This window comes from Chrysemys picta, chromosome 1 (genome assembly GCF_011386835.1).
Source record: "Chrysemys picta bellii isolate R12L10 chromosome 1, ASM1138683v2, whole genome shotgun sequence".
Lineage (NCBI taxonomy): Eukaryota > Metazoa > Chordata > Testudines > Emydidae > Chrysemys > Chrysemys picta.
Window position 1 is genome coordinate 347,935,006 of NC_088791.1, and position 24,807 is coordinate 347,959,812.

The following is a 24,807-nucleotide window of genomic DNA, read 5'->3' on the forward strand; positions in this document are numbered from 1 at the left end:
CTGAGAGGGGAATGTCATGGTCCCGGTACAGCAGCTGGTGGTGATACTTCTGGGGTACCACCAGCTGCCTCCTGATCCCCCCCGACTCCATTTTCCCTGGGGGGGGGCCCATTCTCGGTACAGGAACCCTTTCTCGCACAGGAACCTTTTCCAGCCATCTCTCCCCATGGTCTGTACCGCACTGAGGTCGGCCAGGTCCCTTATCTTCCGCAAGGAGGGATCTTTCTGCACCTCGGCCTGGAACTCAGCAGCTGGGACAGGGATGGCCACCTGCTCTTTCTCGCTGGCTGGGTCTGAAGCCGCAGCCTCCCTGAGCCGTGTCCCTGGGTGTTCCCTCCCCACCAGGTTAGGGTCATGCGCCTCAGGCAAGGCACCCTCCCCAAGGTCAGGGTACAGTGCCCCTCGCCGGCTCTGGCTACAGGTCATGACCAGGGCACCCTGGGGGTTGCTTGGCCAGTCCTCCAGGTCCCCCCCCCCCCAACACTTCAGTGGGCAAATACGGGTGAGCCCCCAACTTCAGGTGTACCCTCACCACAGGTACCTTGAATGGGGTCCCACCAACCCCCGTCAGGGTCAGGTAGGTGTCGGGCACCACCCGATCTGGGGCCACCACCTCGGGCTGGGCCAGCGTCACCTCTGCGCCCATATCCCAGTATCCATTGACCTTCCTCCCATCCACCTCCAGGGGAACAAGGTACTCTCTCCGGAGGGACAGCCCCGCGCCCACCGTATAAACCAAAAACCCTGAGTCTGGAGCAACCAGCCCCCCAGAGGAGCTGGCCTGGAGCTCTCCTCCCTCCTTAGCAGGTGGTACTCTGCCAGCCCCCCTTCCCTGGGAATGCTGCCTCTCGCCTGGCTGGGTCTCTACCCAGTCAACCCTCTGTGGGTTCGGTCTACTCAGTCTGTCCCTGAGCCTGGGACACTGGGCCCGTATGTGGCCTCTCTGGCCACAGTGATAGCAGCCCATGTCCCATGGGTTCCCTCGAGTGGGTTGGATGGCCCTGACACCGGATGTTCCCCTTTGATAGGGTTTTTCCGTATTTTCCCGCTGGGAGGTCCTATGGTGACTCTCTCTCTGCGTTGTGGTGGGACTGTTCCTTTGGGACTCCTCCCTGTTATCCCCTGACCGGCTCTTCACAAACTCATCGGCCAGCCGCCCTGCGTGTCGCGGATTCTCTGGCTTTTTGTCCCTTAACCACAGCCTCAGGTCGGATGGGCACCGCTCATACAGTTGCTCCAGTACCTCCTTCGTCTGGGCCCCATCTGCCCACTTGCTGGCGTATCCCTCCATGCGGACGGCTAGTTGCAGATATGAGATCTCAGGGGTTTTATCCTGACTCCGGAACCTTTCCCGGTACATCTCAGGAGTCAGCCCAAACTCACGTAGCAGGGCCTTTTTGAATAGTTCGTAGTCCCCTTTCTCCGCCTCCTCCAGTTGGTGGTACAATGCCACGGCTTTGGGGTCCAGTAGGGGGGTGAGAACTCGGAGTCTGTCCGCAGGATCAACCTGGTGCAGCTCGCAGGCCGTCTCAAAGGCATCCAGGAAGTCATCCATGTCCTCCCCCTCCTTACGTGGGGCCAGGATGCACTTATCAAAGCTCCGTGCAGTCCTGGGTCCCCCCTCACTCACCGCAGCCAGGGGCTCGCGGCCCCTCAGTCTCGCCAGCTCCAGTTCACGATGCCTCTGTTTCTCACGATCCTCCAGCTCTCAGTTTTAGCTCTTTCTCCCATTCCAGCTCTTTCTCCCATTCCAGCCACTTCCACTCCACAGATGCCGTGCGTCGCCGGGAGGATCCCCTGCTGGCCGGCGAGTTTCGCCGGGAGGATCCCCTGTTGGCCGGGGGGGTCACGGCGCCCTCGGTATTTGGTGGGCTCCTCCCCACCCTTCCTCTAGGCATAGGAAGGAGGGGGTCTCGGGAAGCCCTCAGCAGCCGGCTGACCACTCCCAGATGGGACAGACACTGGTGCCTGCGCTGCATTTGCCAGGCTGCTTCCCTCTGAGACAGGAATCAGTTCATTCGAGCGATCTCCCTCCTCCAGCTGGGCAATAAGCTGTTCTTTGGTGAGCCTCCCACTGCGCAGCCCCCTCTGCTTGCACAGTTCCACCAGGTCGCTCTTAAGCCGCTTGGCATACATCTTCCTGCTGGCCATTCACAGGCCGGGGTGCTCACTGCTCCCTACAGTTTCCAGGGAGACCCCTAGTGTGCCAGCCCTTCTCGAGGTCACCACCTCTCTGCCAGGGTCAAGCTGCAGACTCCTCCGCCCCTGGGACCACTTGCTGCGATCCCCCGGGGGGCCCTGTTACTGCAAAAGTCCTTCTCGCTTGTCACACACTCCCAGGGGTGATAACCGTGTCTCTGACTTCAGCATGCCTGGTCCCCGTCGATCCCCCTTCGTTTTACTGCTCCCCAGTCACTTACTGCAGGAAGCACCGTCCACGGGGTGCAGTAGATCCCACCTCTGCCACCAGTTGTCACGGAGTGTGGGGGGACACAAGGCCCTGCACCTCCGGCTTCCTGCGATTCACCATGACTCTCAGCCAGCCAGTAAAGCAGAAGGTTTATTTAGATGATAGGAATACAGTCCAAGACAGGTCTTGCAGGCACAGACAACAGGACGCCCCTCAGCTAGGTCCATCTTGGGGTCCCAGGGCGCCCCAGCCCCCTTGCGAGGTCAGAGCCCCGTCTCCCTCCCAGCCAGCTCCTGAAACTCTGCCTTCAGTGACCTCTCCCACAGCCTTTGTTCAGTTTCCCGGGCAAAGGTGTCACCTGGCCTCTAACCCCTTCCTGGGTTCTTATGTTACATGCTCAGGTATTCTCCGTTGGTCAGTCTCCCATCCCCCAATGCAGACTATCCTAGCCACACTCCCCTGTCAGCATTCAAAGACCACAGTAAGAACAGTCCCAGTTCGTCTCACTATCACAGTGACCACACTCTGAAAGGCCATGTCTGTGCTGGGTATCTTTTTTGCACTGGGTCAGCTACACCGATGCAAAGCCACAGTGCGGATGTGCTGCACTGGGGTCAGAGGGGGCTTACAGTAGTGATTTATTCTCATTGCGCCAGTGAAATGTTTAGTAATTTCCCTCATCTGAGGTGACTCTGATCTAACTCATTCACTTGAAAAGTCAAGTGAAGACCGGCACGCTGCTTCTATCACACGCTAAGATGGTCAAGCTAAAGCCCAGGTTAGCATACGTTAAAGTATACACTGCCCAAACTACACCAGATTTTTCAAAAGTGCCAGAATGTGTTTTAATATCACACCTCTAAAGTCTAAGTCTAGACAAGGCCCAATTGATGTGAAAACTCAAGTTAGTTAAGGGGACAATGTCGACTTGAAATCTAGTCAAGTATCAGAGGGGTAGTCGTGTTAGTCTGAATCTGTAAAAAGCAACAGAGGGTCCTGTGGCACCTTTGGGTATGTCTACACTACGAGAGTAGTTCAATTTTACTTAAATCAAATTTTTGGAATCGATATTGCAAAGTCGAACGTGTGTGTCCACACTAAGGACAGTAATTCGACTTTGTGAGCCCACACTAACGGGGAAAGCGTCGACATTGGAAGCGGTGCACTGTGGGCAGCTATCCCACAGTTCCCGCAGTCCCCGCTGCCCATTGGAATTCTGGGTCGAGCCGCCAATGCCTTCTGGACACTGATAAAGAAAGAATGCTTCGGGAAAGCCTGCAAAGACCAGGGCCGTATGCTGCCATGCTCTGCAGGGCAATGATCCCGGAGTACTTGATTGTCTCCTGGCGCGGAAACGTTTCATATCACGGAGGACCCAATAAGGCCGCTCTCCCCAGGAACCTGATGCAAAGGCTTTCCAATTACCTCCAGGAGAGCTTCCTCGAGATGTCCCAGGAGGATTTCTGCTCTATCCCCGGACATATAGACCGCATTTTACTGTAGCTGCACTGGCAGGGACTAAACAGTAGAGCGGCTTGGGCAGAACAATCATGCTAAACCGGACATTGTTAGATTTTTTTTCAATAGTTGCACTGCCCAGGACTGAAACGTTAAGCGCCTAGGGCAAACTAATAATGAGAAACCCATTGTTGTTATTCTTAATATTCCTGTTCTGTTAAAAATAAATGTTTAGATGTTTAAAACACTTACTGGCTGATCCTTCCCCAGATTCTGTGTCCGGGTTAACGGCTGGGGACGGTTGGTAGGGGATCTCTGTAAGGGTGATGAAGAGATCCTGGCTGTCGGGGAAATCAGCGTTGTAAGCGCTGTCGATTGCCTCGTCCTCCTCATCTTCCCCGTCCGCTAACATGTCCGAGGAACCGGCCGTGGACAATATCCCATCCTCAGAGTCCACGGTCAGTGGTGGGGTAGTGGTGGCGGCCGCACCGAGGATGGAATGCAGTGCCTCATAGAAACGGGATGTCTGGGGCTGGGATCCAGAGCGTCCGTTTGCCTCTTTGGTCTTCTGGTAGCCTTGTCTCAGCTCCTTGATTTTCACGCGGCACTGCGTTGCATCCCGGCTGTATCCTCTCTCTGCCATGGCTTTAGAGATCTTCTCGTAGATCTTTGCATTCCGTCTTTTGGAGCGCAGCTTGGAAAGCACGGACTCATCGCCCCACACAGCGATCAGATCCAAGACTTCCCGATCAGTCCATGCTGAGGCCCTCTTTCTATTCTGAGATTGCACGGCCATCACTGCTGGAGAGCTCTGCATCGTTGCCAGTGCTGCTGAGCTCGCGATGTCCAAACAGGAAATGAGATTCAAACTGCCCAGACAGGAAAAGGAATTCAAATTTTCCCGGGGCTTTTCCTGTGTGGCTGGTCAGAGCATCCGAGCTCGGACTGCTGTCCAGAGCGTCAGAGTGGTGCACTGTGGGATAGCTCCCGGAGCTATTACCGTCGATTTCCATCCATACCTAGCCTAATTCGACATGGCCATGTCGAATTTAGCGCTACTCCCCTCGTTGGGGAGGAGTACAGAAGTCGAATTTAAGAGACCTCTATGTCGAACTAAATAGCTTCGTGGTGTGGACGGGTGCAGGGTTAATTCGATGTAACGGCGCTAACTTCGACATAAACGCCTAGTGTAGACCAGGCCTTTGAGACTAACAGAAGTATTGGGAGCATAAGCTTTCGTGGGTAAGAACCTCACTTCTTCAGATCTAGTGTATTTTTTAAAATTGAGTTAAAAGGATTTTCTTGATCTATATATAAAGACTCTTATTAGGGTTGTCGATTAATCACTGTTGACTCACATGATTAACTCAAATTAATCGTGATTAATCGCAGTTTTAATTGCACTGTTAAACAATATCTTTTTCTACATTTTCAAATATATTGATTTCAATTACAACACAATACAAAGTGTACAGTGCTCACTGTATGTCATTTATTAAAAAAAATTTGCACAGTAAAAATGATAAACAAAAGAAACAGTATTTTTCAATTAACTTTATGCAAGTACTGTAGTGCAATCTTTTTATCCTGAAAGTGCAACTTATGAATGTAGATTTTTTTGTTTGTTTGTTTGTTACATAACTGCACTCAAAAAAAAAAAAAGTAAAACTTTAGAGCCTACAAGGCCACTCAGTCCTACTTCTTGTTCAGCCAATCGCTAAGACAAACAAGTTTGTTTACATTTATGGGAGTTAATGCTGCCCCCATCTTATTTACAATGTTACCTGAAAGTGAGAACAGGCATTCGCATGGCACTTTTGTAGCTGGCATTACAAGGTATTTATGTGCCAGATATGCTAAACATTCGTATGCCCCTTTATGCTTCGGCCACCATTCCCGAGGACATGTTTCCATGTTGATACTTATTTAAAAACAAAACAAAAAGTTAATTAAATTTGTGACTGAACTCCTTGGGGAAGAATTGTATATCCCCTGCTCTTTTACACCCGCATTCTGCCATATTTCAGGTTATAGCAGTCTCGGATGATTACCCAGCACGTGTTGGTTTTACGAACGCTTTCACTGCAGCTTTGACAAAATGCAAAGAAGGTACCAATGTGAGATTCCTAAAGATAGCTACAGCACTCGACCCAAGGTTTAAGAATCTGAAGTGCCTTCCAAAATCTGAGAGGGACGAGGTGTGGAGCATGCTTTCAGAAGTCTTAAAAGAGCAACACTTCGGTGTGGAAATTACAGAACCCGAACTACCAAAAAAGAAAATCCACCTTCTATTGGAGGCATCTAACTCATGATGATGGAAATGAACGTGCGTCGCTCCGCTCTGCTTTGGATTGTTATCAAGCAGAACCCGTCATTAGCATAGATGCATGTCCCCTGGAATGGTGGTTGAAGCATGAAAGGACATAGGAATCTTTAGCGCATCTGGCACGTAAATATCTTGAAATGCTGGCTACAACAGTGCCATGTGAATGCCTATTCTCACTTTCAGGTGACGTAAACAAGCAGCAGGCAGCATTATCTCCCATAAATGTAAACAAACTTGTTGGTCTTAGCGATTGGCTGAACAAGAAGTAGGATCGAGTGGCCTTGTAGGTGCTAAAGTTTTATATTGTTTTGTTTTTGAGTGCAGTTATGTAACTGTAGTAGGTTTGTGCCGGGGCTCGACCCTCCTGGGCTGAGGGGAGCCAAACTGACTCACTACAAGCACAGACAGTCAACGTCCAGGCCCTTCGGTGCAGGCCTGAGTGGCCCACAGTTCAGGGAGCTCAGGCCCTCAGGCAGGGCTGGGCAAATAAACAGTTACTCCAGGGCCCAGGCCCTCTGGTGCAGGGGCTGAGCAACCGTCAGTTAAGGGGCTCAGGCCCTCGGGTGCAGGGGCTGAGCAACAACACCACAGTTTGTTTGGTAGGCCCAGGTTCCTACACCTGAGCGTTGGGTGAGGGGGAAACCTGCCACCCGAGAGTGGGGTGGCAGGGGGGGACGCAGGCCCACCCACTCCACTGCGTCCCAGCCCGGGGCCCTAGCAGCGGCTCGTGTCGCTGCTGGTCAGTGGGGTGTCCTGACCGAAACACACTGACATCGGCTCACATGTGTCTACAGCCTGACCGGGGTCGGCTATCCCCGGGCTACTTCAGTGTTCCCCCTCAGGGGCTACCTCGTTGGCGATGCCGGGTTCGGGCCAGTCCAGCAGCATCGGTTCCTCTGGTCCAGGGCTTGGGGTCAGGTCCGGCAGCTCCTCGGGGAAATCTGGCCCCTGGGGCTCGGGCGGCTCCTCCGGATAACAGCAGGGGTGGAGGGGCTCTGGGGGCTCCTTGCCTTCGTAGTTGGCGTGAGGCAGGCCCGACGGCTCCTCCCAATACCGGGGGGCTCCTGCGGCTCCTCCTCGTAGTGGGCTCTGGGCAGGTCCAGCCAGTTAGGGCAACGGTCTCGGGTCTCAGAGGTCTCCCGGCCGCGAGCTCCCGGTGGCACGTCTGCTTCCTGCGGCGGCTGGGCTCTGACTGAGCTCCGGCGGCCAGCCTTTATACTTCCTGTCCTGCCCCTTGACTTCCGGGGGGCGGGAACAGGCGGCGGTGGCTCCGCCGACTCGGGTGCCGGCAAGGGTGCTCCCTCTGCTGGGCAGGAGAGGAGCCACACCGACTCACTACAGTAACAAACAAAAATCTCCATTTGTAAGTTGCACTTTCACGATTTTTATTTTTGAGTGCAGTTTTTTTGTACATAATTCTACAGTTGTAAGTTCAACTTTCATGATAAAGGGATTGCATTACAGTACTTGTATTAGGGGAATTGAAAAATACTATTTCTTTTGTTTTTTACAGTGCAAATATTTGTAATCAAATATAAATATAAAGTGAGCACTGTACACTTTGTATTCTGTGTTGTAGTTGAAATCAATATATTTGAAAATGTAGAAAACATCCAAATATATTGAAATAAACGGTATTCTATTTAACAGTGTGATTAATCACGATTAATTTTTGACAGCCCTACTTATACCACTTGCCATCATAATATGTTAGTACCTGTCCATTAGTGCCTGTGCTAACTTCTCTGGTCTCACAACCACACTTATGAATGTTTTTTAAAAAAATGAGTCTCCCCCTTGCGTAAAAGGCTCAAACAGGAGAAACTGAACGTGGGGGAGAGGGGGAAATGAAATGGGCCATATACGAAGTGCTATAATTGGCACAAAATGAATGGAAAAAAGACCTTCTCCAGTCTTTCAATTATAGTTAAGATTTGCAGAATTCAATTTTTTTGTAACTTTGATAGATAATATTGATTTTTTTAAAGCATTTTATTTATTTATATCGATATATATTTTCACAGTTGTAGGAATTTAGGGCGTGGAGGGTCCAGAGGATTACTTAATGACTATAGATGTTGGGATTCAAAAAGTTAAAGCTTTATAAACTGCTAAAACACAAATTGTCTATCACTTGTCAAAATATACAAAGTAAATATTCTTAAATCAAAACAAAATGGTAACTTTGAGTGTGATATAATATCTCATTGAAAGGTGACATAGGGCCAGAAAGAGTTAATTAACTCACAGACTGACCTGACCCAGGACCGAACTTTAAAGACTGGTTAGGAAGATATATAAATGAATAGAGCTTTGAAATGCAAGTCTGCATTGTTAGAGATAGAAGAGTAGATGTTTGCTCAGGTCTTGTGATGTAAGCAAACAAGTCTTGTCTATTGCTATAGCTTTGATTCAAAGATCAAAAAAGGAGTATTAAATATTTAGGAAGACACTTGAGTGAAATATTATTATTGTCTCTGTCTCTTTGAAGGTTGTGATAACCTGTATCTGAACTGTTTAATGGGTAAATTACCCTGTGCTAATTGCCATGAGGTGGTAAAGTTTGCAGATGACTCTAAACTGCTCAACATAGTTAAGACCAAAGCAGACTGTGAAGAACTTCAAAAAGATCTCACAAAACTAAGTGATTGGGCAACAAAATGCCAAACGAAATTTAATGTGGATAAATGTAAAGTAATGCACATTTGAAAAAATAACCCCAACTATACATACAATATGATGGGGGGGCTAATTTAGCTACAACAAATCAGGAAAAAGATCTTGGAGTCATCGTGGATAGTTCTCTGAAGATGTCCACGCAGTGTGCAGAGATGGTCAAAAAAGCAAACAGGATGTTAGGAATCATTAAAAAGGGGATAGAGAATAAGACGGAGAATATATTATTGCCCTTATATAAATCGATGGTATGCCCCCATCTTGAATACTGCATACAGATGTGGTCTCCTCATCTCAAAAAAGATATACTGGCACTAGAAAAGGTTCAGAGAAGGGCAACTAAAATGATTAAGGGTTTGGAAAGAGTCCCATATGAGGCGAGATTAAAGAGGCTAGGACTTTTCAGCTTGGAAAAGAGGAGACTAAGGGGGGATATTATAGAGTTATATAAAATTGAGTGATGTGGAGAAAGTAAATAAGGAAAAGTTATTTACTTATTCCCATAATACAAGAACTAGGGGACACCAAATGAAATTAATAGGCAGCAGGTTTAAAACAAATAAAAGGAAGTTCTTCTTCACACAGCGCACAGTCAACTTGTGGAACTCCTTACCTGAGAAGGTTGTGAAGGCTAGGACTATAACAGCATTTAAAAGAGAACTGGATAAATTCATGGAGGTGAAGTCCATTAATGGCTATTAGCCACAATAGGTAAGAAATGGTATCCCTAGCCTGTTTGTCAGAGGGTGGAGATGGATGGCAGGAGAGAGATCACTTGATCATTACCTGTTAGGTTCACTCCTTCTGGGGCACCTGGCATTGGCCACTGTCGGTAGACAGGATACTGGGCTAGATGGACCTTTGGTCTGACCCAGTACGGCCGTTCTTATGTTCTTAGGAGAAGGAAAGTTAAGCCTATTGTTTTCTCAGGCCAAAAGGCTGCTGGAAATGTATAAAAACCCTGGGACATGACCCTTTGTCATCTCAAATTTGCTTTGGGTTTCAAGAAGGGGAAAACCTAAGCCATAAGAATTGAGATCCCCAGTCACTGACTGGAGTCACCCCGAATGTGACTCTTGCATCTGAAGAAGTGAGGTTCTTACCCACGAAAGCTTATGCTCCCAGTACTTCTGTTAGTCTCAAAGGTGCCACAGGACCCTCTGTTACCCTGAATGTGGACATTGGACTATAATCTATGAACTATTTCTAAAAGGACTTCTGGCAAATACAAGCTAATCTCTGCTATGTATCTGAACCTCAAAAATTGAGTTCAAGTCTGTATGTATATTGATCTTTTAACTAACTCTCTCAGTTTATAAGAATTGGCTATAAGTGTGTATTTTGGGTAAGATCTTAGTTATAATTGGACCTTGGTGTGTGGCTGATCCTTTGGGATTGGAAGAACCTTTTCTTTTATATGATGAGGTAAGCTTTTCAGTAATCATCATCATATCTGACGTGTGTCTGGATGGAGGCCTGAAACTGGGCACTTTAAAGGAACTGCATTGTTTGGACTTCTGAGTAACCAGTGAGATAATAGAGAAGCTGTTCTGTGCTGGTTTGGTAAATCTAAGTATTGGAATAACCACCAGCGTTTGGGGTTTGTCTGTCCTGTTTTGTTTGCAGTTCATCCTAATTAAGTGACCTCAGCTGGCTCCCACAGCCAGCATTGTTACAACCTGTTTTTACTGTTCATTCATTAGTCTGTTTGTAACAAGGCTAATTCAGAAGTCTAAATGACTGGATTTTAACTAATAAGTTCTCAAGCAGCATTTTTCTTACTTATCTATAATAGAAATATACCGATAGGCAAATATTTTTTAGTCAGTTGGGTGTATGGTGAAATAGATCTTTACCGTCATTTACCAATAAAAATTTAATCCTTCCAAGCCTAATTATAGTGATCTTGGGTGTTACTTGTACCAATAGTAGGCAAAATGCTTTCAGACAAGTGATTCTTTTACTTGTCAAGGTTGAACGGGACTAGAAATAGAGGGTGGAAATGGAGCAGAGGCGTTGTTGTTGTAACGGGAGCAGGAATTGGACTTCTGGGTTCTAGTCTGAGCTCTAGGCAGAAACAGTCTTTTTCTGTGTTTGGACAACATCTAGCACAGTGGGGTTCCGGCCTAAGACTAGGGCTCTTAGGTGCTAATAGAAATAATAATGGCTCTACCTGTGTGACCTTGGGCAAGTAACTAAACTGTGCCTTCATTTCCCCATCTGAAAAATGGGAGGGTTCTTGCTTCAAGTGTATTTGTAAGGCTTAATTAGGGGCTGTCTGCAAAGCACTTTGAGATGCTCAGAGGTCAGTAAAGCATTGTCCCTGCCCAGACATGGTAAGAACGCTCTGCAGCTTGTGTATATTGAATACTTTACAGACGCTAATGAAGTAAACCTCAAACCATCTGCAAAATAGGGAGAAGTGTCCTCATTTCTAGAGCGGAGAGAACAAAGGCTGTGACTTTCCCACTGTCATACGGTGAATCATTTGCAGAACCAGGAGCCAGAAGCAAGGTCTCGTGTACCCAGTCCTGTGCTCTGACCACAGGTCCACTCCAAGACACAAACTTCTGTTGACAGCTTTGTGTCTATTCCACCAGCCATGCTGGCCCTTCAGTCCCCCTAAAATGTATCAGCAGACATTAAGCTCACAGGCAAGTCTAGCTATACTAGACTGAATTTAGAAAGGAAGCTGTATAGATTGACAAGGTCTACAATGCTTATTGTATGCTCCAACGTGCATGCAAGGCTGTAATCTAGCTTCTGGGTGTGCAGCAACTGGGCAGGCTAATGCAGTGGCCGTTGTATACATTGCAGTGGCCGTTGTATACATAACAGCAGCTGTGGTATAGCTTTGGGCATCTGTTCCTGCTTTACTGACAGGGCACGTCCTAGGGCTGAAAGCTCTGCTGGGTTGGCTTCTGTTGCACATCCTGTTGGTATGCATTTGGGAGGGCCCTTTGAATAGCGGTAGGGGGAAACACTCTGACCCTTCCCCTCAAATTCCCCAGTCATTGCCAGAGCAGGCAGGCAGCTGGAAACCCTCTGGCCACTGCAGGAATATGCATAGGTTTCAGCAGCCATATTTCCAAGGGAAGGCTGGGATGTACTCAACCACAACAGAGAGGATCAGTTCAAAGATGTCTGCGTACTTCAGTCAGCAGTAGGGAAAGGGTTAAACACTGACCTGCCCAGGTTGAAGGACACTTTTCACCCTTCATGAATTTACAGATTCCCCCCCCCCCCCCCCCCCCCCCCACTAACTTCTTAAACCAGCCATGATTGGGATGTTTATCCTGTTTGGTTTTTTAAATCTGGTATCAGCTAGGTCCTTTTTTGAGTCCCTGTGTCGTGGAGAGTTAAACATGGAGCTCTAAAACCCGCTTCAGCATAGTTCCAGCTCCCCGGATTTCAGGTGGAATTCTGCCAGTCCACAACTGCATAAAACCCAGGTGCGCTTAAACAAGGCTTTTCCCGGGCACACCATCTGAAAAGCCAGGTTAGCTGGATCTGTGTCTTCAAGTCTGAATTGCAGAGTGTCCGGGCTCTCAAACCCACACTGAAAATGATTTTAAATTGGCACTTGGGTCCCCAGCCCCTTTTTGTGATGATCGTTGTGTTACAGTGGCAGAGTCGAAGTAATAGTCTCTGTGAGCAGGCTGCCTATTTTTATAATGCCCCATCACTAGCCCCACTCTGGTTCCAAGACCTTTTGGAGCTGAAAGGGGGGGGGGGAATTGCTCTTAAATGGCTAAATTGAAAATTACTGTCCATGGATCGAGGGCCAGAAGGGAACATTGTGATAATCTAGTCTGGGACTTTATAGCCAATTCCCTTGGTAAATTGTTCCAATGATAAATTTTTAACAGTGAGAGTAATTAACCCCTTACTGCCAGTCTGAATTTGTCTAGTTTCACATGAAGCTAGGAAACTAACACGGGTGCCTAAGGATTTCCCTTTAATGTCTGTGTGGCGCTGCGTAAGTGCCAAATCTGATCATTCCTTTTCTGGTGGAATGCCGAGGTATAAACCGGTCGCACCAAGCGTCTGTATCTAGGAAAAGGTTTAATGGGGCGGATCGGTTTCCTACAATGTGTCCATTTAGCATGACTGTCCATTTCTGAATTTGGTGGCAGCTTGCCACCTACTGGGGCTGCTCGTGCCGCGCATCTTTTGGTGCCGTGTGCCTTTAAAGAAAGCAGACTCCTTGCTGTGACGTCTCTCTGGCTGTGGGCCAGGAAGCGGGGGAACCATCTCCTGCCAGCCTGAGAAGAAAACCAACAACTTTTCTTTTGTGTGTGGTTACTCTCCCTTTTTTGGTCTCTTCCAAGGTTTTAAATGCTAATGGCGGATTAAAACCCTTACACAGATTGTGGCTTTAGAAGTCTGGTAAGGCCTCAGCGAAGACTTTCTCTATCTTCCTTGTTTGTTTAAACATGGATGGAGGGGGGTGGCGTGGAGGGGGGTGTTTTAAAAAATAATCATAAAATCACGGTCTCCTAGCTCCAAAGTCGGGCTGGATTATTGGGATTCTTTAAAATCAGCAGGATCAAGATCTCCTGCTTGCCCTGAAAGGTGCGAATAAGTAGCTAAACTCTGAAGCGACAGGCTAAGTTTGATTTGCCAACATCCGGGAGTTTTGGCTTCCCGTGGAGAGGGTGGGTTTTTTTTCAAAATAAGTGTCTTTGTACTGACTGCGCTCGGTGGTGGGGGGTGGCCCCTTTCATCAGGCCGGTGGGGGCTGGGAATAGACGCAAACCTGATTTTTTTGGTGGGGGGAGTGGGAAAGATGTACGTGAAAGACTGTGGTGTTGGTTAATGACCCAAGTGGCAAGCGCTCAAATTCAGGCAAATTGCTGCGTGCTTTCTGCAAAAGGAGCACCGCCCCCTGTTCCTCCTCTTTCCTCTAAATCCAGGCCAGAGCTCTGAGGAATAGGGAATCAGGGGGCGGGGGAGGGAGAATATAAGCAAGCAGCAGTGCTGGGGACTAGAGGAGTGGGAGTGGATCGTCTCTTCCTCTGGGTGTGTGGTTTGTTAGCAGAATTGCTAAATCCAAAGGAACATCCTTGCCTAACGTGGTATTTTGGCTGGGTTAGTCACTGCAGCAGAGCATAGTCCCTTGTGTTAAAACCAGTCCTGTCTCTGTCCATTGCTGCTGTAACTCCCCTGACCGGCCATGGATTGAAGCTTTAGTGCAGCGTATTCTGTCAGGGTTGGATTTTACTCCCCTTGTGTTCAGTCCAGGTGAGGATGCCGCTTCTGCAGCGGTGTGGGGCTTCGGGTGTCAGGGTGGTACCTGCAGTTGTAAAGAACTGGTAGCAAGACTAAGGCTTTGGTTATGTCACATTTGAAAGCTTTTATTCAGGTATCGCCAACACCGATTCCGCCACCGTGCGCGCGGCCTTGCAGTGGAAATTAAATGTTTCTTCCCTTTGATACTTTGAGCTGCTGACCTTTCTTCCCCATCCCTGAAGTGAGGGAGCCTAGAGGAAGAGAGCAGCAAGCATATTTGCCTAAAGCATGGAAGATCGCTGGCTGGCATGTCTCCTACTCCAAGGGAATATATGGTCCCTACTCTCCCTAGGGAGTGAGCCACTCTGCCCGGCGTAGAACCTTCTGTCGGGCATCGGCTGCACCACAGGCTGGCTGTGATATAGCTCAGTGGTTTGAGCATTGGCCTGCTAAACCCAGGGTTGTGAGTTCAATCCTTGAGGGGGCCACTTGGGGATCTGGGGCAAAATCAGTACTTGGTCCTGCTAGTGAAGGCAGGGGGCTGGACTCGATGACCTTTCAAGGTCCCTTCCAGTTCTAGGAGATGGGATATCTCCATTAATTATAAGTGGTCTGAGCACAAGGCTGAGAGCGGAGAATGCTGGAGTTCTAATCCCATCTTGGACACTGACTTCCTTTGTTCTTGGGCAATTCACTTAATTTACTATTTTATTATTTGCATTGAAGGGCTCACCCAGGTTCAGGCCCTTTTAGGCTAGGCATCCTACGCCTTAAACGAGTTCATGCCCTAAAGAATTTATAATCTAAACGGCAAGAGGAGACAAACAAGTGGACAGGAGGAGGAAGGACTAAGTAGTAACAGGATGTTTCACGCTGTGCCTCGCTTTTTCCATCTGGATAACGGGGCTAGCACCTCAGAGGTGTAGCAAAGATCAGTTACTTAAGTTAAAATTTTCAATCTTGTGTTCCAAAAGGTAAGTACCCAAATAAGAGGGGCCAGACTTTCACAGGTGCTGAGCGTCCCATTGACGTCAACAGGACCTGCAGGTGGGAAATAGGGCAGCTTATTGAGGTGCACAACTTAACGCATTCAAGTGAGAACTATAGCAGCCTGGAGGGTTTTTTAAAAAAAATGTGAATTTCTTGCAGTCTCCAGCAGCTTTCACCAGCAAGTCTCTACCCTGCTCCCACTGCATCTCAGTCCTGATTCGGAGGAACTACCTCCAGGGATGAGGCAACAGTTTGCCAAAAGATTGAATACCCCAGGGAATCTGCTGAAATTGCCAACAAAGAGTGCCAATTGTGATGGTAGTTTTTGTGATGTGAAAAGCTGCCTGCTAGGAATTAGACCAAGACTGTTTAACTCAGGTGCACTACAGATGCTCATCACCAGAGTATCTGGACGCTTGCGTAATCGCCATGACCCCTGCGAAGTTGGGAGCGGAACCCTGGACCGTCAGCTCTTGAATCTCTGCCACTTGAGCTCAAAGAGAATCAAAAAGCGTCTCCCTTCACGTACATCCAGCTGCTGTCATCAGCAGGTAAACGTTTGGCCCTGCCAACCTGAGCCAGGTTTGGACGAGTGAACCAAGCCAATAGGTTCTGTATCCTGTTAGTATTTCTTTGTGTGCTGGAATTTCGGTGGTAACAGGTGGCGTGTTTCCAGCAAAGCCATGGTTTGCGCAGATGTTCTCTGCCCTCTTCACCAGACGGTGGTGAGAAATGGCGTGGTCTAAGCAGACGCTGAAAACTCCAAGCAGTCACTCAACCAGCAGCGCGAAGGAAATCTTCCCTGGTGACTGAGGGTCTAACCCATGACCTCCTGCAGCATCGATTCGCTTTTATCTTTTAAAGCATATGTTCCAAGTCCTTGTGGCTGCAAGGAAAGCTCTCCCAACGGAAACGGAGTGTGAACTGCTGCAGTGCTGTCTTTGAGTCTGTAGATAGACTGCTCCGTTATCGCTGCTGCTGCCCCAGGCTCTGGCAAACAGCAGCTGGATGTAAATGAACCAGACCGGCCCATTTCACTGCTGGTGTTTAGAACCTGTGAGTGACAATGCCATGGTCAAGAATCAGGTCACTTGGTGCTCTTGCTTGGGAGAGCTCTGAGGAGGTGCAGCTAACCTGGGAAGTGGAGTTATCCTGGTGAGGAAGGCGACAAAACAAGTCTGAAGGAGAGAATTAGAGAAGACCTGACTTGCACCCCTTAGAGAAGCCAGGGAGCTCTGGAGCGTGGAGCAGAGATCTAGCTTGGCTTTTCCAACAGCAAGAAGGGGCCTGTGGACCTTCCTGTTCTGGCACCTATTAGCCAGAGGCTGATATGAGTGTCCCTAAGCAGCCAGGAGGGACAGCATGCCGGTAAAAAGCACAGCACCCTGCCCTTCCCCGGCAGCTGGGTTTGGCAGTGGGCCTGAACCTCACTGGTGGGTGTCCCGCTAGCCTCTTCTTCCTTACGTGGCTAGAAGGTTTAATCCTCCGGCTGGTGGGTGTCTGAACTTCCTCTGAGCTCTGGTTATAACCACTTCTTCCCCCTCCCCAAATCTGAGTGGTGGCCCCCTTAGCCATCCGGTCTCCTTCAGCTCTGTACTGTAGTGCCTAGTATTACGCACGTTTTATCTGCGTTCGTTCTCTGCTGTGCTGTAACAGTGTGGCAACCCCACAGGAAGCAAAGGTCGCTGCGCTGCCGACGAGCTGCCATTAACCAAGTGAGACTGGGGTAAAGAGGCAGGCGACTCCAACGTGCTAGTAATAGGCTGTGGCACTGGGGGGGGTCTCCTCTGCTGGTGCTTACTGCAGCTTCCCCGGCTGGAGTTGTGCGAATTGGCATCCGAAGTCGGGGAGTTCGATTTCATCCCCTCCAGCAGGTGGTTTGTGTTGGCTCCAGCCACCAGAAGGAAATGGATCTGGCAGCTCTAAAAGTGACTGGCTCTTAGCACTCACTTCATGGTATATGCCAGAGGTAGGAGTACAGCAGTGCGGTGGCGCTAGGGACGGGGTATCTCCCCTCCCTCCCAGGACAGCACTGGTGCTGCTGCTGCGATTCCCCAGAAAGAGTTAACAGGAGACCATGGAGAGGAGCAAGGGGAGGAGTTTCTTATCATGGTGTTTGAAATGTGAGAAGGGCCCAATACAGGAGCCCTTTCATCTCTCCAGAGAACAAGCCTCCCCAGCTCTCTCCGGAGCACCTCTTTCCAGGGAATCTGACCAATTTTGAGTGGTTTTTCTCTCTCCCTGAAGGAGTCTGATTCTTCCAAAGAAACCCAGGCAAGGAAGAGAACCTGAAGAACCTTAAAGGGTGTGTTTTAAAGCGCTGCCTTGGAAGCTTTTTAGGGGTGGGAGGCTCAGACGTGGCTAAGGAAAGTCAGAGATGTGCAGGTCTTAGCTTTCAGCTCATGCCACAGCAAAGCCTCTAGCATGCTCCGCTGGGTGCATTTCCACTGGGTGCATTTCCACGGGCATGTCTCTTGGGCGTGGCTTCCCTGGGATTTCAGAGGTAAGGGGAGGAGCCTGGGTCCCAGGAGCTCCTGATCTCTGGCCAGCACTTGCTGAAGCTAGAGTTCGTAGGAACGGTGCTGATTTCAAAGTAATTCATTAACCTTGCTTGCCTAGCTTAGGAGGACCATTGGCCAGGATCATCCCTGGCAGGTGCGAACCAGGCTCTGTGAACACCAAGAGGTTCTTGCTGACGCTTCCCTCCAGTTCGATTCCACCCGTGACGGAGCGAGAATGCTAGTGCAGACGAGGCCTTGGGGTCCATGGAGTTTCACCAGGGAGAGATTTAGCCTAGTACACGGAAGCCTGTGATCGTGCTCACTACAACTCTACAATCCGTTCCTTCCTCGATTGTTGTTCCCTCCGATGTTTCAGTGCAACCCTGGGGAGGAGGGAATCTCTCTTTTCAGATGAGATTTGAAAGGGAGGTCTTGAGAACTTGCGGTCACTACGAGAGTGTCCTAGCTAGTGTCTGGTTCGGTTAATTACATTCTGCTGACCTAAATTCCCTCTGCAGTTCCAACTGGCTACAGTGTTCTGCTGCCTTTCCTGACCTCTGGATTGTGTGGCGTATTGCCCTGTGCTGTTAGACCGCTGTGTTTTGCCCCTTTGATGGTTGCGTTTCAGCAAAGGGGGAAATAATCCCGATGTGCCCTTTGCCTGCCTTACCAGGCTGCTGTGAAGCACCGAATTGCTCCCGCCTCTCCTGAAGCCTGGCTAACATTCAAAGGCCTCAGAGTTGAGCCACGCTTTGCTTGGTTTCAGCTTAGCAGTTCATTTTTAGATCTTCTCCGGGTTTTCCTGGGATCCTGCTCTCTTCCAGATAGAGCAGCCGTTGACGAGGGCCATCACCCAAGCAGAATCAGCTGCTGCTGACGGGTTGCCAGCTCCTAAGCTGAGAGCCTGCTGGAGTAAAGAGAAATCCTCCCTCTGCTGTGATCTAGCAAAGCTGGGGGGGGAGGAGAGAAACAGAACCAGCCATTTAGTGGGGGAGCTGTGGGTAGGAAGAACCAGAAGTGGCCGCTGCTAGCATCTATGCTGGATGCTGTTAGAAGCCCCCCTTCCACCCCCCGTAGCTTCCCCCAGTGGGCTCTCAGTCTCAGCAACGGGTGTGGGGCGAAGAGGCTGCCTTCGGGGCGAAGGATGGGAGACCACAGCTGCCACTAGCAGTGAAGGAAACCTGGCAGTCTGCTGCAGAACAGGTCGTTTTAGGCCTTTATGCCACTGACTCGAGGGACGGATCTGATGGGGAAACTGACTCCCCCTCCTTCTCCTGATGGCGGAGCCTTGGCTTTAAACGTTCAGGGTGGGTGGGGAGGAGCCGGTCTGAGATGTAAGTCTCTAAGGACCAAGCTGCTTGGCTGAAAGGCGATCTAGAACACCGGCTTGCAGTAGCTGTCTCTGGGGTCTGAATGAGGACGTCCTGCACCGGTAGCATGCACCGACAGAATGACTTTCCATCGCATTTCACAAACATCAGCTACTCCTTGCGATCCCCCTGGGAATCAGGCAGCTCTAGCCCCACTGCCCAGATGGGGAGATGAAGGCAGAGTGTTTTCAAGGCCAGAGGAAGGGCTGGTGTCAGAGCTGGGTTAGAAATTGGAAGTCTTTGACCCCAGTTCTCTGTTTAGTCCTGTACCTACTGCTGTCAATGGAGCTGCTCCTCAGAGTGGCAGTGAAATGGGGGTCAGACAAAACGTAGGAGTTGAAATAGAAGGCACTGTAATGATTAGGGGGCGAAGGGGGGTGCTGGGGAACAGGGCTAGTCTAAAAATGCTTGGTCTCTGCCTTACTGAGTTACAGTGGCAAGTCCGGGTTCTGAGTGGGGACAGCACACGCCTTTGGGTACTGAAATACTCCAGTGTTTGTACTTGTCCAAGATGTGGTAATGACGCTTCTCCGCTAGTCTCGGGCCATACAAAGGGAAGGCCCTGGGGGGATCCAGGGCAGCCCTGCTTGTGGTCCTTCGGACTGTGTTATAATTCGACGACTCCTGCCCCTACCGTAGTGCTTGTCCCTTAACAGATTTCAGTGTAGCCGGGTTAGTCTGTATCCGCAAAAAGAGCAGGAGGACTTGTGGCACCTTAGAGACTAACAAATTTATTAGAGCATAAGCTTTCGTGGGCTACAGCCCACTTCTTCGGATGCATATCGAATGGAACATATATTGAGGAGATATATATACACACATACAGAGAGCATAAACAGGTGGGAGTTGTCTTACCAACTCTGAGAGGCCAATTAATTAAGAGGAAAAAAACTTTTGAAGTGATAATCAAGCTAGCCCAGTACAGACAGGTTGATAAGTGTGAGAATACTTACATGGGGAGATAGATTCAATGTTTGTAATGGCTCAGCCATTCCCAGTCTCTATTCAAGCCTAAGTTGATTGTATCTAGTTTGCATATCAATTCAAGTTCAGCAGTTTCTCATTGGAGTCTGTTTTTGAAGCTGTTCTGTTGCAAAATTGCCACCCGCAGGTCTGTTAGTGAGTGACCAGACAGGTTAAAGTGTTCTCCTACTGGTTTTTGAATGTTATGATTCCTGATGTCAGATTTGTGTCCATTTTATTCTTTTGTGTAGAGACTGACCAGGTTTGGCCAGTGTACATGGCAGAGGGGCATTGCTGGCACATGATGGCATATATCACATTGGTTGGGGAGCTGTCTGTAAGCGAGGACAGGTCTGTCTCCCAAGATCTGTGAGAGTGAGGGATCATCTTTCAGGATAGGTTGTAGATCTCTGATGATGCACTGGAGAGGTTTTAGTTGGGGGCTGAAGGTGACAGCTAGTGGTGTTCTGTTATTTTCTTTGTTGGGCCTGTCTTGTAGGAGGTGACTTCTGGGTATTCGTCTGGCCTGTCAATCTGTTTTTTCACTTCAGCAGGTGGTTACTGTAGTTTTAAGAATGCTTGATAGAGATCTTGTAGGTGCTTGTCTCTGTCTGAGGGATTGGAGCAAATGCGGTTGTATCTTAGAGCTTGGCTGTAGAGAATGGATCATGTGGTGTGTCCTGGATGGAAGCTGGAGGCATGTAGGTAAGTATAGCGGTCAGTAGGTTTCCGGTATAGGGTGGTATTTATGTGACCATCGCTTATTAGCACAGTAGTGTCCAGGAAATGGACTGCTTGTGTGGATTGATCTAGGCTGAGGTTGATGGTGGGATGGAAATTATTGAAATCATGGTGAAATTCCTCAAGGGCTTCTTTTCCATGGGTCCAGATGATGAAGATGTCATCAATGTAGCGTATTGAAATCCTAATGGAATTCCTCAAGGGCTTCTTTTCCATGGGTCCAGATGATGAAGATGTCATCAATGTGGCGCAAGTAGAGGAGGGGCGTTAGGGGACGAGAGCTAAGGAAGCGTTGTTCTAAGTCAGCCATAAAAACGTTGGCATACTGTGGGGCCATGTGGATACCCATAGCAGTGCCGCTGACTTGAAGGTATATGTTGTCCCCAAATGTGAAATAGTTGTGGGTGAGGACAAAGTCACAAAGTTATCTTAGCAGAAGATCCCACAGCCCCGAGGAGATTAGTTCCTTGTTTGGAACCCCGGTGCTCCCCCCCAAGAGCCAGAGGAGGTGGCACCAAATGCTGTGGGGAAGGAGGAGACCCTGCAAATTTCTGCTAAATCTTAACTGGTGGCTAGTTTGGAACCTGATTCTGTAAATGGATATGGAGGGTTAAATCCAGGCCTACTGTAACTCCAATTTGTGCTTACAGCAGGGCTGGATCTGGCTGATAGAGCGCCGAGTAAATCTCTCTGGTCTCCCCATCACCGTGGCATTCACCACCTGCTCCCCACATCAACAGTGGGGAGACACCTTTAACCTAGAACCCCAGCTCTCTGCATAACTTACAATGCCCAACAAAGATTAATGTGCTGTGACGTTATTGACATAATCTGGGACCATATAGAACATGGTTGCAACCAAGGTCCTGTAGTGGCACCAAATCTTGTATAAAGGGGATCAAACGAGGTGTCTAAGACAAGGTTATGGTTGGCTGGTTATGATTATGCTGTCTGTGTGCATATATCATTTTTTGTATTTAAAGTTTTATAAGTATTGGCTCTATACTGTCTGTATTTCAAACTTATGCTATGCTTCTGGGTGACACCCCAGACAAGTTGGTGTCAGCTCTGCCTAGCCTGCTTGATGGCCCATTAAGGACCATCAGCTATACAATGGACCCATTGAGAGAAGGCAGATACACCTTGTAACTCAAAGTATGCAGGGACTTGCCCAGGTAACTCCAGACTCCATTTTGCTGTAATTTTCCCCAGTAAGAACAAAGAGGTGTTCTTATACATGGAAAAGACTATCCAGCGCCCAGCACGATGGGACTCTGATATTGGTCAGTATCTAGACACTACTGTAATAAAATGTATTATGCCACAGAGAGAACAGCTTGGGGAAGTGACATAAACACACTGTAGAACTTTGAATGGCTTTCAGCTGAGACGTAAACTTCAGGCCCTGACCTCTCTTAGACAACATAGGTCCAAGGCATTTTTTAATTGATATCGGAGCAGTGTTTCGACTCGGAGATTTAGGTCCTCAGACTACTACTTCACTGTGCATTCAGGTGGATGTGGCATTCTTTGCTACTCCTCCTAAACAGTTGTAACATCGTTGTGTGTGGCAGAAATGCATCTGTTCTACCCCAGAGGTGGCTGCACTTGTAGGCTGGATAAAGTGATTCCCCCGGACTAGTTCATAAGGAACTTTGAGATTTTTCAGGATGAAAGGTGCTAAATAAATATCTGGCAATACACAGTAGCAGGGGTCTGGGAGGGATAGCTCAGTGGTTTGAGCATTGGCCTGCTAAACCCAGGGTTGTGAGTTCAATCCTTGAGGGGGCCATTTAGGGATTTGGGGATTTAGTTGGGGATTGGTCCTGCTTTGAGCAGGGGGTTGGACTAGATGATCTCCTGAGGTCCCTTCCAACCCTGATATTCTATGATTCTAAGCCAGGAGACCTGGGATGTATTTGGCTCTACCACAGCAGAGCCACTTAACCTCTGTCTTCCTGCCAGTGAATTGAGATGCTGTCTTACTGCTTCTGTAAAATGTGCTGAGATACTCAGAGGAAAGGGGCTATGGAAGCCTTTCATTAGTTCCTCTCTTACCCGAATCAATGTTGGGTGCTCGTTGTGCATGAATCTGCATGTTCCATTCAGGCTTTAACTACTTTTTTTTTTCTTGTCCCTTTTAGGTTTGGAGGGTAACCTGGCAGCGTCACAAAGATGTCTCTTCACGCTACGAGGGCCAGTGCTCTCCTGGCCTGGGTAAAGTGTTCATGCCTTACTTCTGCGTGCCTTGTAGTATGAGTGGATAGGCTCTTCTCCCCTTGGTGCAAGGCCTTCTTAATTGCTCCTGCTTCTTTGAGCATGCACTTCTCCCTGGGGATGTGGGTAGGGAGCAGTGGGGTGGGGAACCTCCTCTGCAGCACTGAACAGGGATCAACCATTCGAGTGAATGCAGTTGGATGGGCACTGGTGGGTCTGGAGCCTTCGTGCCTTGTGTTGTAACCTTCTGGGCTGCTCTCTGTAAGGCTCTGAGTTCTACAGATTTGACCGGGCAGTAGGTGGGGGGGGACATTTGCTCACAATTCCTGTGAATGAGTACAGTAACTCCTCGCTTAACGTAGTAGTTGTAGTTCTGTTCCTGAAAAATGCGACTTTTAAACAAAATGATGTGAAGCGAATTCAGTTTCCCCATAAGAATTAATGTAAATGGGGTGTGTGTGTTAGGTTCCAGGGAAAATTTTTTTGCTGGACGTGTGTGTGTGTGTGTGTGTGCGCGCGTGCGCACACTCTATAAGTTTTAAACAAACAATTTAATACTGTCCACAGCAATGATGATTGTGAAGCTTGGTTGAGGTGGTGGAGTCAGAGGGTGGGATATTTCCCAGGGAATGCCTTACTGCTAAATGATGAACTAGCACTCAGCTGAGCCCTCAAGTGTTAACACGTTGTTGTTAATGTAGCTTCACACTCTACAAGGCAGCACGAATGGCGGGAGGGGGAGACAGCATAGTGGAGAGAGACAGAGACGCACACCGTGTGTGTGAGTGACAGAGACACTTACATTGCCACTTTAAGTACACTGACCGCACTCTACGTACATTGCCTTTTTAAGTAGATCAGCAAGTTGAGACAGCAGCTGCTGCCAGCAGGTTCCCTCTAAACTGAGACGTGTTGTGTCGTGTTCTTCCCCTCCCTCCCCCCCCCCCCCCCGCTCTGTGGAGATGGGTTAAAGGAGCGGGGGGGGCAGGGGAACACCCTGACAGGCTCCCGGGAGCAGCTCCAAGGCAGAATGCAGGAGCAGCACACAGCAGTGGGGGGAGGGACAGCTGAACTGCCGGCAATTGATAGCCCGCTGGGCGACTGCCGTACAGGGAACTGAAGGGAGCTGATGGGGGGCTGCCGGCCCACCCTGGTTCCAAGCCCCCACCAGCTCGCTCCAATGGGCTGCTCTTCCTGCAAGCAGTGGACAAAGCAGGCGGCTGCCAAACAATGTTATAAGGAAGCATTGCGCAGCTTTAAACGAGCATGTTCTCTAATTGATCAGCAACGTGACACGGTTAACCGGGACGACGTTCAGTGAGGAGTTACTGTAACTGGAAACACTGGGTCCAGTGAGTCCCGCCTTGGAAACTTGCCCTGAAACCAGTGCAGGGGCCACGTGGCTAAAGCACAGCGGGAGGCCAGCAGGGACTTGCTCTGGGGTTTCTTACTGTGCAACTGACACGACTCTGTCCGGTCAGTCTAGTTGTAAATGAGGCAGAATGTCCTTGGCAAACTTTATGCTGCCTCTGAGCATCTCTGGGGAAACACATTATGAATGAGGCCCATGTTAGTGTCTTGTCTTTGGCTGTGTGACTGTCTTGTCACAGAGCGCAGGAGTCGTATTGGACATCCAGCTTCAGGGCTTGAATTGGACCAGCTCCTGCCCTAGAATCTAAGCTTTCAAGGCCAAGTCACCCAGTCAGTCATTGGCAGAGCTGGGCGACATGTGCTTGCTAGCGGGTTCCTAGTTTTTGACTGCCCTGTCCTGTCCCCAGGTGAACAGCCTGAAGGTCGACAATCCCCTGAGTGATCTGTCACAGCTCCGGGACTGCAGTGTCTTCCTCAAGATCATCGACAAAGTGTGAGTGGAAGCAACTACAGAGTTTCCCTTCGAACTGCCTTGCTGGTCTCCAACCAAGA

At 49.1% G+C, this 24,807-nt stretch overlaps 1 protein-coding gene across 8 annotated transcripts in view; it reads left to right on the forward strand.

The window, feature by feature from the left end:
• The window catches only part of NUMA1 (nuclear mitotic apparatus protein 1), a 78,017-nt gene that overhangs the window by 17,457 nt on the left and 35,753 nt on the right, over positions 1–24,807 (forward strand). For 5 of the 8 annotated variants that reach the window (XM_042840222.2, XM_065596579.1, XM_065596571.1 and 2 more), the window contains 2 exons: positions 22,812–22,884; positions 24,663–24,748. In XM_042840222.2, coding sequence (XP_042696156.2) covers positions 22,843–22,884; positions 24,663–24,748 — 128 coding nt within the window. In that variant the 5' untranslated portion in view covers positions 22,812–22,842. Of the gene's footprint in view, positions 1–13,119; positions 13,260–16,391; positions 16,461–17,272; positions 17,398–22,811; positions 22,885–24,662; positions 24,749–24,807 lie in introns of those variants that run through there. The other 3 variants (XM_008172751.4, XM_065596568.1, XM_042840224.2) reach the window with 3 other exon arrangements.